The sequence below is a fragment of the Colossoma macropomum genome, unplaced genomic scaffold, assembly GCF_904425465.1.
Source record: "Colossoma macropomum unplaced genomic scaffold, Colossoma_macropomum, whole genome shotgun sequence".
NCBI classification, from domain to species: domain Eukaryota; kingdom Metazoa; phylum Chordata; class Actinopteri; order Characiformes; family Serrasalmidae; genus Colossoma; species Colossoma macropomum.
Genome location: NW_023494785.1, coordinates 45,344,621 through 45,356,795, shown reverse-complemented (window position 1 = coordinate 45,356,795; position 12,175 = coordinate 45,344,621). Strand labels below are relative to the sequence as shown.

The 12,175-nt window shown below is 38.4% G+C and overlaps 1 protein-coding gene across 1 annotated transcript in view; it reads left to right on the top strand.

Annotated features, from left to right (window-relative positions):
* The window catches only part of c4b (complement 4B (Chido blood group)), a gene marked incomplete at its 3' end in the record, with an annotated part of 37,610 nt that extends 26,887 nt beyond the window's left edge, over positions 1-10,723 (top strand). The window contains 8 exon segments of the mRNA XM_036596441.1: positions 2,538-2,597; positions 2,695-2,785; positions 3,449-3,623; positions 5,750-5,840; positions 7,138-7,212; positions 8,934-9,036; positions 9,933-10,022; positions 10,631-10,723. Of these exon segments, the coding sequence (XP_036452334.1) occupies positions 2,538-2,597; positions 2,695-2,785; positions 3,449-3,623; positions 5,750-5,840; positions 7,138-7,212; positions 8,934-9,036; positions 9,933-10,022; positions 10,631-10,723 (778 nt within the window).
* Between the last annotated feature and the right edge of the window lie 1,452 nt (positions 10,724-12,175).

Below are 12,175 nucleotides of genomic sequence, written 5' to 3'. Positions count from 1 at the left end.
GCGGAAGGCAGGATTCACCCTGGACAGGTCGCCAGTCCATCGCAGAATAAATAAACAGTATTATAATAATTCCACATGTTCATGGTTCTCCTGAGGTCAGAACACCTGACATGGTAAACTGAACCGTCTTAACCACGACTCAAGCATCACACTTTTACTGAATCTGTGACCTCAGCATTGCACCATGAAGGTCACATGGGGTCTTGTTTATGATGCAATACCCTGGCCCCTCTGTCATAAAAGCATGTCAAAATAAAAGTCCTTTGTTTTTGGTTGTGCCGCCTGACAATTGAAAAAGTAAGAACTTGTGGACAAAGGTTTTTCATTAAGTTGAGCACTTTTAAAGTTGCCTCAACATAACATTAAGTTTTCAAACAGAAAATCAGGCCAAACTATTTTATTTAGAATTTTATACCTAAATTACCTTTTTTGATAGTTTACTTAATCAACATGTATGGTTGACTGGTTTCACCACCTGACATTTTTAGACTTTTGGAGTTGGATTTTATATGAATGCACTTAAAAAATTAGTTTCACATAAAAGAGGTAATGCTGAATAATTAGATATGTCATGTATTTATTAAATTATTTTTCAGAAAGATCATGAACTTGGACACAAAGAATGACCCATTTAGGAATGTATTTCATTGCAGAAGCAGATGTTTTACTGCTGTATGGGTTCGGGTTGCTCTGCCAGTGTGGGATGTGTTTGTGAGTCCTGCAGGAGCATTAATTCAGCTTCTGTCCTCCAGATGGCGTTGTAGACAATATAACCACAAATGTTCAGAGGCTGAAAAGCAGTGGGGTCACTTTTTCTGGATGTAAAACATCACTGGGTTTGTGAAAGGGAAATCAATAGAAATGAGCAGTAATAGCAGTAAAAACACATCATAACATTAAAATAAATACAAATAAAAATAAATACAATAAAAAGTTACAAGAATTTCTGATTGTAAATAGTAGTTCATATCTTTTGGGCTAGTTTGAAGAATAAAGTTTGGTTCCAGATTTCTCCTGAATGCCAGCAGCCAACGCATGGATTTATTAAATTACATCACTTGATTTGACATAGTGAAGTATTGATTAGATAAAGCAGGTATTGGATGATAACCTAAACAAATAAACACTTACTGCTCAGATAAACAGCTTTTTATTCACCTCAGGTATGTAAATTTGTGCACTTTTGAAAAGCGAAATTTCACCAATTATCAAAAATCTCCCCATAATTCAGTGTGTGAGGTGTAAACAGAGAGATTCAGAGTGGTTTGGTGTGAAATGGTTCAGATGTCTTTACAGTGGTGGTGATAGGAACCAGGGGTCGCCACGACTACAACACAGATATAGACATTTTATTTACTATCCAGAACCACCAGTGAACCTAGACGTGTTCATAGCTGTAATGCAGTCCTGGCACATGATTCTGCAGCAGGTTCTCTCAGAAATTGCAAGTTTGTAATAAAACTGTAGACATTTTTAGGCAAAACAGAACCTGTAGTGCCACATATAAAAACACTATAATAATAATAAAAATAAAAACAACAATAATAACAATAATAACCCTACAATTATAGTGATTTTATTCAGTGTTTTGCAAACTGCGCTGCACTAAATCCAGTTAAACAGGACTAATTATGCTCACTTTGTAATGAAACCTGTAATTTACATCTTAACCACTGAAATATGCTGAAATTTTGAGAAATGGGTGGAATTCTCCTTAAATACTGAGCCTCTATAGCTTAGTAGTAATTATTATATCTAATATATATGAAGATGAATGTTATTCAATGAAGAAAAGTGAGGAAAATGATTGTAGCAGATCAGTCAGTCAGTGATCTTTAGGTACTGACGATATACATGATATGATCAGAAAAACACATTGATCAAGATAACGGTAAAATATTGTCATTTCCTCATATGGAAATTAAATGTAGCTCTGGGAAATGAGGACACATTGACATCCAGAGCATAGACTTTTGAAAAATGTTGACACTTTAAAAGAGTTTGTAATATTTTATGTTAAATGATGTTTTGAAAATGCTTGTATACAAAATAAGCTCCACATTTCTGCAGTCAAATTTTTGTAAGAAAGATGAAGAAAGTGCTCTCACACTTATTCTGGGAGAACATCCAGCAGCACCGAGACTCTGATCTAGACCCGCAAGAGTTCTATACGTCATTAGTGACATATTTTATTCTTAAAAACTGGATTTTATACATTAAACCGCCAAAACCAAATCATAAAACAGTGTCTCAGTCATCAGGCAGTGAATTCATAACCATTTCATGTAGGAACTTTCTGTGAGGGAGCTTTTAGAGGTGGACGTCTGGTTCCTATCACCACCACTGTGAACAGTTCTGACTCGGTAAGTTTATCTAGAACAGAGTGTTTCACACCAAACCACTCTGAACCACCCTGAACTGCTCTGTTTACACCTTAACCATTTATTTATGCTGGAATTTTGATTGGTGGACTTCCCCTTGGACGTGTCATTAGATGTTTGTTGCCTCATTTGTTTCACTTGACTCTATTTTTGCAGAGGCTGGTGGGAGGCGGCATAACTGCGAAATTTTCAGGGCAAGGAGAAGCAAAAATCAAGGTAATAACTCAGTTTTATGTAACAGATGTTTATGCAATCTGAGAACCCAATCTGTCGCATTTGAACCCATTTGAATGACCTGGTTTCTGACCGGTAGGTGGTGAAGGCTTACTATGACCTCGACCCGTTCACCAACTGTGAGAACCTGTCAATCAACGTCACAGTGACGGGCAAAGTCGAGTACACAGGTGAGGGAAATAAACAAATGCTTGACTCTTATTGTCTTAGTGACACCAACACTCTTAAAAAAGATGATTCTTCAAGGGTTCTTTAGTAAAGGAAATGGTTCTAGGAAGAACCATGAACACTCAAAGAAACCTACATGATTAAAGGGTTCTTTGCCTCATGAAATGGTTCTTTAGATTGATGGAAAATGTGCTTGAATGTGTTCTATATAGAACCTTTTTGGAAAGGGCACCTAAAAAGGGTTCGTCTGTTGTTACAAGCTTGACATCATAACAAAAGAAGAACTGTTTTGGGTGCTCTATAGGATCCTTTTCAAAAAGGTTCTGTATAGAACCATCTTTAGCACATTCTCTATCAATCTGAAGAGCCATTTTATGATGCAAAGAACCCTTTAATCATGCACAGGGTTCTTTAAGTGTTCATGGTTCTTTTTATGAGTATGAGTAAATGAGCATGGTATTGGCCCGATACCTGAAACCCACATCTGTATCAATGCATCCCTAATATTTACACCTAGAAAATCAACACAGACGTGGAATTTGACCCAAACATCTGCACAGTACTGTGTATGCAGACTGAACAACGCTGTAACCGTCCATTTCCACAGTATGTTCAGAATGCTGTCAGCTGGACGGTCATTAATGAGTGCGTGTTGTTTAATCCAGCACACATAACAGAGACCTACGATTACTATGATTATGGGAAAGACGAGCCGAGCGAGCGGGAGGAGGAGGAAGATTTCCCACGCTCAGCCATCGAGTGGTTTGATGTGCGCAGCAGACGCAGGCGAGACACACAGCAAAGATCTGAGGACACACTGCTGTACAAAGTGTGTGTGAGGTCAGTAAACCCGGTCACTCACTTCCACAGCAAGAACAGGATGTTCTGTACATGATTGTGAAACTGCTTGAGAAAATTAAAGCTGTTAATCTGGACAGTGAGTGTTTATCTGCTTTAACAATACACCAACATTAAATCTAACAAATCAATGCTGTAAATGTAATTATGTGCTTTACAGTCACAGTGATTTACGGTTACCATCCGATCCAAGATATACTGATCAGTTAATTGAGTCAAAGGTGCCCCTGAATGTGTTTATTCAGTATTTTATGTTTGATTGTTCTCTGATGTGTCTACAGAAGGTCGTGGTTTTGTTCAGTGTGAAAACTGCCTAGATGTGGTTTCACACACTCATTTACAGACTTATGATTTGGCCCCAGAATAAAACGAGCTGTTCTCCCTTTTTGGGGGGGCTCATGAATAATCTGATGAGCTCTGCCCTGATTGGCTGGTTCACAGTGAGGCACTGCAATGGCTTGACATGTTGAGATAAAAATAAAATGACTCTCTGTGTAAATAAGCTGGTCCTCATACTGTTTAGTTAGCTATGCTAGTTCCTTCACTATGAAGCTCTCAGTTTAAGATGATCAGCTTCATCAGACAGTGATAAAGTCTCTCAGCAGGGCTGCTTACAGGCTGCTGTAGGGGTTGTGATGTAATAAAGGTGGAGCTGCGTCTCTTCAGGGTCAAACGCTGAGCGGAGCTGCTCGATGTTGTCCGAGCTTTGAGAAACTGTCCAGAGTGAAATGAGAAGCTAACAGCTCTGAGTTAAAGCTGCCGGGATCCTGTTAGAGATGTGAGAGCTGAAGTTCCTGTTCGCCAGCTTGGTTTGAGAATTTTCAGTTCCACCTTAAATGGTGCTGTAGTTATGTTCTGGCTCCTGTAGAAGCCGTAGCATTTAAAGTGGAACTTTCGATGAAGAAGCTGTGAACAGGAATTCCCTTCAGCCTGGATTAAAGATGATCATCAGCCACTGACGGTTCGGTTCTTGTGAAGGGAATGAAAAGTGCCGACGTTCCTTCACAGCCTGGAGCCTCATTTCTGCACACAGTCTGACATTTTCATTGCTGCTCTGTTGTTTTTGTTTCGTTGGCTGAAACATGAGCTAGCATAGGTAAATATTGGGGATGTAAATTTTAATAAGTCAAGATTCATAACAGTTTAGGATTTTGCAATTGGCCTGTTTTACCTCTGCTTTTGGAAAATGATTTGTGTTTGAAGGAGGAGACAGCAGCATCTGAGGTCCACAGTGTGTCAGTTCCATTTAATAAACTCTCCTTATTTAACTATGCCAACATAAATACAGTATTCCATGGTACCTTTAAATCATTCCTTCCGTTTAGTCAAAGCTTCATTGAATTAAATCAGTTAAATCAATCCTGAATCATGTTAAATCTGTTTAGTTGGTCTTTCATTAGTTTGAATCAGTTTAATTAATCCTGCATTAAGTTAATCAAGTCTTTATTGAAATAAAAAGCAATGAATCAATCCTTTCTTAAGTTAAATCATTTTAAATCAGTTTAATCAATTCCTCATTAAATTAAAGGCAACTTAATCAACCCTTCATTAAGTTAAATCAGTTTAATCGATCTTTTATTAAGTTAAATCAGTTTTATCAAGCCTAAATTAAGTTTATTCATTGTGATCAATCCTTCATTAAGTCAGTTTAATCAATTCCTCATTAAATTAAAAAGCAACTTAATCAATCATTCATGAAGTTATATCATTTTAATCAATTCTTCATCAAGTTAAATCATTTTAATCAACGCTTCATAGAATTAAATCAGTTTAGTCAGTGCTTTGTTGAATTGACTCAGTTTAATCAATCCTTCATTAAGTTAAATCAGGAAAAAAGCTGGTGGAATTGAACAAATCCATGTGACAGGTGAATCAAATCTGTGTTCTTTTAACTAAGATATCAATAACTTTACTTAAAATGAGAAGCGCTGACAGCGTTTACTGAGTTCATGTTAATTTGTATTTATTCTGATGTTGTAGAAACACATTTACTGCCCAGATAAACATGTTTCCAGTGTTTTGGCTGCACAGACGTTTGCACAGTGCTGTGGCCGTAGCTGTTTTGTATGTACGGAATATGAAGGATGATGATGTTTCCTCTCACGCAGTCACTCTCTGAGGCAGAACCTTTCAGGCATGGCTATAGCAGACATCACCCTGCTCAGCGGCTTTGAGCCAAACACCGACGATCTGGACAAGGTCAGTTCTAGCACCTGTGACACAACACACATTTCAATGGAAGATCAATATTCATATCTATAAACCATATATTAATATTGTTGTAATATTTAACAGGTAAATAGGTAAATTGGTAGATATGAGACAATGCTTCTGACTGACCGAGTCAGATCTCCCGTATCTTTATTAATTTATGAGATATAGAGGCCTTTAGAAGTGGGTGTGGCCTTTTGAATTACTAATGCTAGATTAGTTCAATTTTCAGGGATTATTCTTTTGTTTATGCTGAAACAGAAGTCAGCTTTTGTAAACATATTTGACATTTTTATTAATTATAGTTTGGCTTAAGATACCAACTTAATGTTTGGTGTATACACCATTTTCAATGAAAAAATTATTTGATGAATATGACACGAGTCATATACATTTGACATATGGGCTTTTTCCATTGTAACGGTTTAGTGATTAATTTTTTCTAGATATTTAGCAAGTCATATAGTAGAAAATGTGCAATATAAAATGTAGTTAAACACAATTTAAACCCAAGAATGACTACTGAAAAATTCAAGCACCTCCCATCAATAGTTAAAAAAGTGTGACTTATAAAAGTTTGTTTTTTCAGTAGCATTTAAATGGAAAAATAAGGCCACACCCATGTTTTCCGACAAATTGACACTGTTTCATCTCCGGAAATGTTCAGTCTGATCGGGAATGGTGTGCTTGCATACAGTGTTGTGATCGGAGGCACAGTTTTCGTACAGTCATCATTAAATGACACACTTTTTGTCCAGTAGGAATGAATGGTGTGCAAAAGTTTGTGCATCCAACTTATGTCATGTTGATACAAGTCTATTAGTAACACCTTATTAACCATGTGGGGAACCATAGCAACACCCTAGCAACCACCTGGGATAACACAGAAACCACATAGCAACATCCTAGCAACCACCTGGGATAACATATCAACCACTTTTCAACACTTATGCAGCCACAGAAGTGTTAATCACTATCATCATCATCATCACTAAAATAGTCATCATAAATTTGCTGTATTTTCTCTGTTTATCCTAAAACGCTGTCTGTCTACACTGGAAAAGTTGTGCACAGATTTTACTTGATCCATAAAATGTTACCTCAACACATCTTTGTCCTTAGGTTCACTTACTTTTACCAGTTTTGTGTTGATGTAATATACCATATTATGTACACATTCATAACACGTGCATGCTTTTTTCTGTCTGTCATTAGCTGTTTGTTGATCAGCAGTTTATCATTGGTCATACAATCAATATCAAAACAGAGTCTCCTTGTTTAACAGCTGAAGGATCTAGCTGACAAATATATCTCTCACTATGAAGTCTCCCAGGGGCGAGTCCTGTTATATTTCAATGAGGTAAGTTAAAAAAGCCAGCAGACACAGACATATTTATACATATACATACATATTATACACACACATGTACATATGAGTATCTATATGCAATAATAATATGTCCCATTTATCCTTTTTTATTTTATTTATAATGTGTTCCATTTGAATTATACATATATAAGTATCTATTGCTGCCCTGACAAAACGTATATCCAAAATCTCCAAAATAGTAACTTTATAGGGCAAGGAAAAGTATTGTTAACTTGGAAAGGAAATTATTATAATCTTTTATTATTATATATATATATATATATATATATACATCATCTAAACCGCTTATCCTTCTGGGTCACGGTGGGGTGCTGGAGCCTATCCCAGCTGTCATTGGGCGGAAGGCAGGATACACCCTGGACAGGTCGCAAGTCCATCGCAGGGCAGACATACACATTCACACACTCACTCACACCTAGGGGCAATTCAGCATGTCCAATCAGCCTGACTGCATGTTTTTGGACTGTGGGAGGAAACCGGAGTACCCGGAGGAAACCCACGCAGACACGGGGAGAACAGGCAAACTCCACACAGAAATGACCCTGGTCGCCCGGCCGGGAATCGGACCCAGGCCCTTCTTGCTGTGAGACGACAGCGCTACCCACTGCGCCACCGTGCCGCCCTATATATATATATATATATATATATATATATATATATATATATATATATATATATATATATATATATATTAGTGCCAGACGGGCTCGTATGGGAGTTTCTGGGAGATTTTCACACACAGCGTCTCTAGAGTTACTCAGAATGGAGCAATAAAGAAAAAACATCCAGAGAGCAGGAGTTCTGTGGATGGAAGTGCCTTATTGATGAGAGAGGTCAGTGGAGAATGGACAGTCCGCTTCCTGCTGACAGAAAGGCTACAGTAACTGAAATAATCACTCTGTGTAATTGTGCTGAGAAGAAAAGCATCTCAGAATGCACAGCACGTCCAACCTTGAGATGGATGGGCCACAACAACAGAAGACCACATCACGTTCCACTTCTGTCAGCCAAGAACTGAAAGCAGAGGCTGCAGTGGACACAGGCTCACCACAACTGGACAGCTGAAGACTGGAAAGACATAGCCTGGTCTGATGAAGCTCGATTTCTGCTGAGGCTCACAGATAGGAGGGTCAGAATTGGTCAACAGCAGCGTGAATCCATGGAGCCAACCTGCCTTGTGTCAGCAGTCCAGGCTGGTGGAGGTGGTGTAATGTAATTTTCTCAACACACTTTGGGCTGTTAATATTAATCAGTCAGAACTTAAATGCCACAGCCTGTTTGAGTGTTGTTGCTGACCATGTTCATCCCTTTATGGCCATAATTTACCATCTTCTAATGGCTACGTCTAGCATGATAGTGCACCACGGCACAAAGCAAAAGCATATATACATATATATATATATATATATATATATATATACATATGCTATATGAAACCATATACAACACATCCATCAATCTGAAGAACGTTTTCACCATGTAGAGAACCATTCAAGCATGCAAAGCAAATGGTCCTTTGAGTGTTCATGGAACCACTGTTTTTACTAAAGAACCCTAGAAGAACCATCTTTTTGAGAGTATAATCTCAAACCTAACCCCAATCTTGACCTCAGGAACCCAAAACAGTCTTTACACAGTCAGACGTTGTTGGTTCTGTAGGTTCACTCTGTTCTTTAATGACCTGTGTGCAGATAGTTGAAGGTGATATATGTGTGATGTTTGAAGCCGTGCAGAAAGTGCCGATAGGGTTAGTGCAGCCTGCCCCCGCTACGTTCTACGACTACTACGAACCAGGTGAGACTTTTATTTTACGTTCCGTTTAATGTCACAAGAATGTATCTAGATCTGCGGGACATCCCAGCATTTATATCTAACAATGAAGCAAACCTTTCATTCACTTACCATGTTACTAACATTTTATTACACGTTTGAGGTTAATAGGAAAGACAATAACAAAAAACTTCAGTAACGAATAAACAGCTTGAAAACACACGACCACAAAGTGTGACTAAAAAAGAATAGACAATAAACCAACACAGACTGTAAAGAGGAAAAAAGAAATAATAATAATAAACTAAGAAAAAGGAGGTCTTTAGTAATTTCTCATGTGATGATCTAAAAATTACTAGTCCCTGTTGTGTGTCTGGTCCTGTTGTGTGTCTGGTCCTGTTGTGTGTCTGGTCCTGTTGTGTGTCTGGTCCTGTTGTGTGTCTGGTCCTGTTGTGTGTCTAGCCCTGTTGTGTGTCTGGTCCTGTTGTGTGTCTAGTCCTGTTGTGTGTCTGGTCCTGTTGTGTGTCTGGTCCTGTTGTGTGTCTGGTCCTGTTGTGTGTCTAGCCCTGTTGTGTGTCTGGTCCTGTTGTGTGTCTGGTCCTGTTGTGTGTCTGGTCCTGTTGTGTGTCTGGCCCTGTTGTGAGTCTGGCCCTGTTGTGTGTCTAGTCCTGTTGTGTGTCTGGTCCTGTTGTGAGTCTAGCCCTGTTGTGTGTCTAGTCCTGTTGTGTGTCTGGTCCTGTTGTGTGTTTAGTCCTGTTGTGAGTCTAGCCCTGTTGTGTGTCTAGTCCTGTTGTGTGCCTGGTCCTGTTGTGTGTCTGGCCCTGTTGTGTGTCTAGCCCTGTTGTGTGTCTAGTCCTGTTGTGTGTCTGGTCCAGTTGTGTGACTGAGGTGTTTACGCTGTCTCTCTTTCTGACTCACAGACAGACGGTGCTCTGTGTTCTACGCCGCCCCCAGGAGGAGCAAGCTGGTGTCTGTCCTCTGCTCTGAAGACGTGTGTCAGTGCGCTGAGAGTACGGACTTAATCTTCTCTTTCATCATACAGGACAACAGATTTACACATCTCTGATACATCTCTGATCAGTTCAGATTAGATACTGAATAATTCAGATTTAACACTGAATAATTCATAGTATGCAATAATTCATATTAGATTATAGCTTAAAAAACTAAATAATTCATAGTGGATACTTATTCATTCACAGTACATACTGAAAAAACTGATAGTACATACTGAATAACTCATAGTAGCTACTGAAAAATTCATAGTAGTGCCTAAATAATTTTGTGTAGTTTCTGAAAATTCTAAAATTTAAGTGATCTTGGGTTTGAGAAAGGCACTATCTAAGTTGGACTTATTATTATTATTATTATTATTATTATTATTATTATTGATAATTATTGAATTATTCCATTTATGTACTGAATAATTCCGTGTAGTTGTTCCTGTAGTAGTAACTAGTAAGTAGTTAATCCTGCTTCTCGGGGATAATGTCCTCCGTCTTCACCTCCTTCGCTCCCCTGATCAGCGTATGTGAACAGCGGTCTGTGTTCCTGTAGTGAGTAACTGCAGTGGAGGTCCGGTAATCGCGGCCGAGTCTGATGAGCTGTGTGTTTACAGGGGGCTGTTTTAAAGAGAAGAAAACGTTTGAGTCCCTGATCACAAAGAAGGATCGCTTCAGACACGCCTGCTACAGCCCTGTAATGGATTACGGTACGTATTACAGTCGACACCTACCAGGACAGTAAACCTGCTGTTCCTCTGAGGGAAACTGAGGAACTGAGGAACTGAGGAACACTATTGTACGCAAGCAAATACACCATGAGATTAAAAGGACTTCACAATTAAAAATACCGTTTACAGGACTTTCTGATCCAAAATCTGCTGAAAGTGACTCATCCTCTCTCCTGAAAACTAGAATTAAACGAGTAAACATGAACAGAACAAACAGGCTAAGTAAGTCCTTCTGAGGCTGTTTGACTGAACTCATCTTGAGAATTATAGGACTGACCTGCAAATCTCTAACCAACCACTGATCCAGGCATTTTTACAGTCTGTCAATCTTTGATGAAGCTCCAGTTCTGACCTGTGACTGATGTTCTGCTGGACTGTGTTGTAGGCTTCATGGTTGCTGTGATGTCAGTGAACGAAGCAAGCAGCTTCCAGCTTTACACCACCACTGTGACTGAAGTCCTCAAATACAGTATGTATTTCTTTGATTTCCGGGAGGAGGCTGTTCATATAAAGTATGGTGTAAAGTATGGGATTTGATAAGTTAATGGGTTCAGGATGATGACTACACACACTGCAGATTCATACTGGATTAAAATCACTCCACAATTATTACTGTAAAACTACACACACTGCAGATTCATACTGGATTAAAATCGCTCCACAATTATTACTGTAAAACTACACACACTGCAGATTCATACTGGATTAAAATCACTCCACAATTATTACTGTCAGACTGTAAAACTACACACACTGCAGATTCATACTGGATTAAAATCACTCCACAATTATTACTGTCAGACTGTAAAACTACACACACTGCAGATTCATACTGGATTAAAATCACTCCACAATTATTACTGTAAAACTACACACACTGCAGATTCATACTGGATTAAAATCGCTCCACAATTATTACTGTAAAACTACACACACTGCAGATTCATACTGGATTAAAATCACTCCACAATTATTACTGTAAAACTACACACACTGCAGATTCATACTGGATTAAAATCACTCCACAATTATTACTGTAAAACTACACACACTGCAGATTCATACTGGATTAAAATCGCTCCACAATTATTACAGTCAGACTGTAAAACTACACACACTGCAGATTCATACTGGATTAAAATCACTCCACAATTATTACTGTCAGACTGTAAAACTACACACACTGCAGATTCATACTGGATTAAAATCACTCCACAATTGTTACTGTCAGACTGTAAAACTACACACACTGCAGATTCATACTGGATTAAAATTGCTCCACAATTATTACTGTAAAACTACACACACTGCAGATTCATACTGGATTAAAATCACTCCACAATTATTACTGTAAAACTACACACACTGCAGATTCATACTGGATTAAAATCGCTCCACAATTATTACTGTAAAACTACACACACTGCAGAT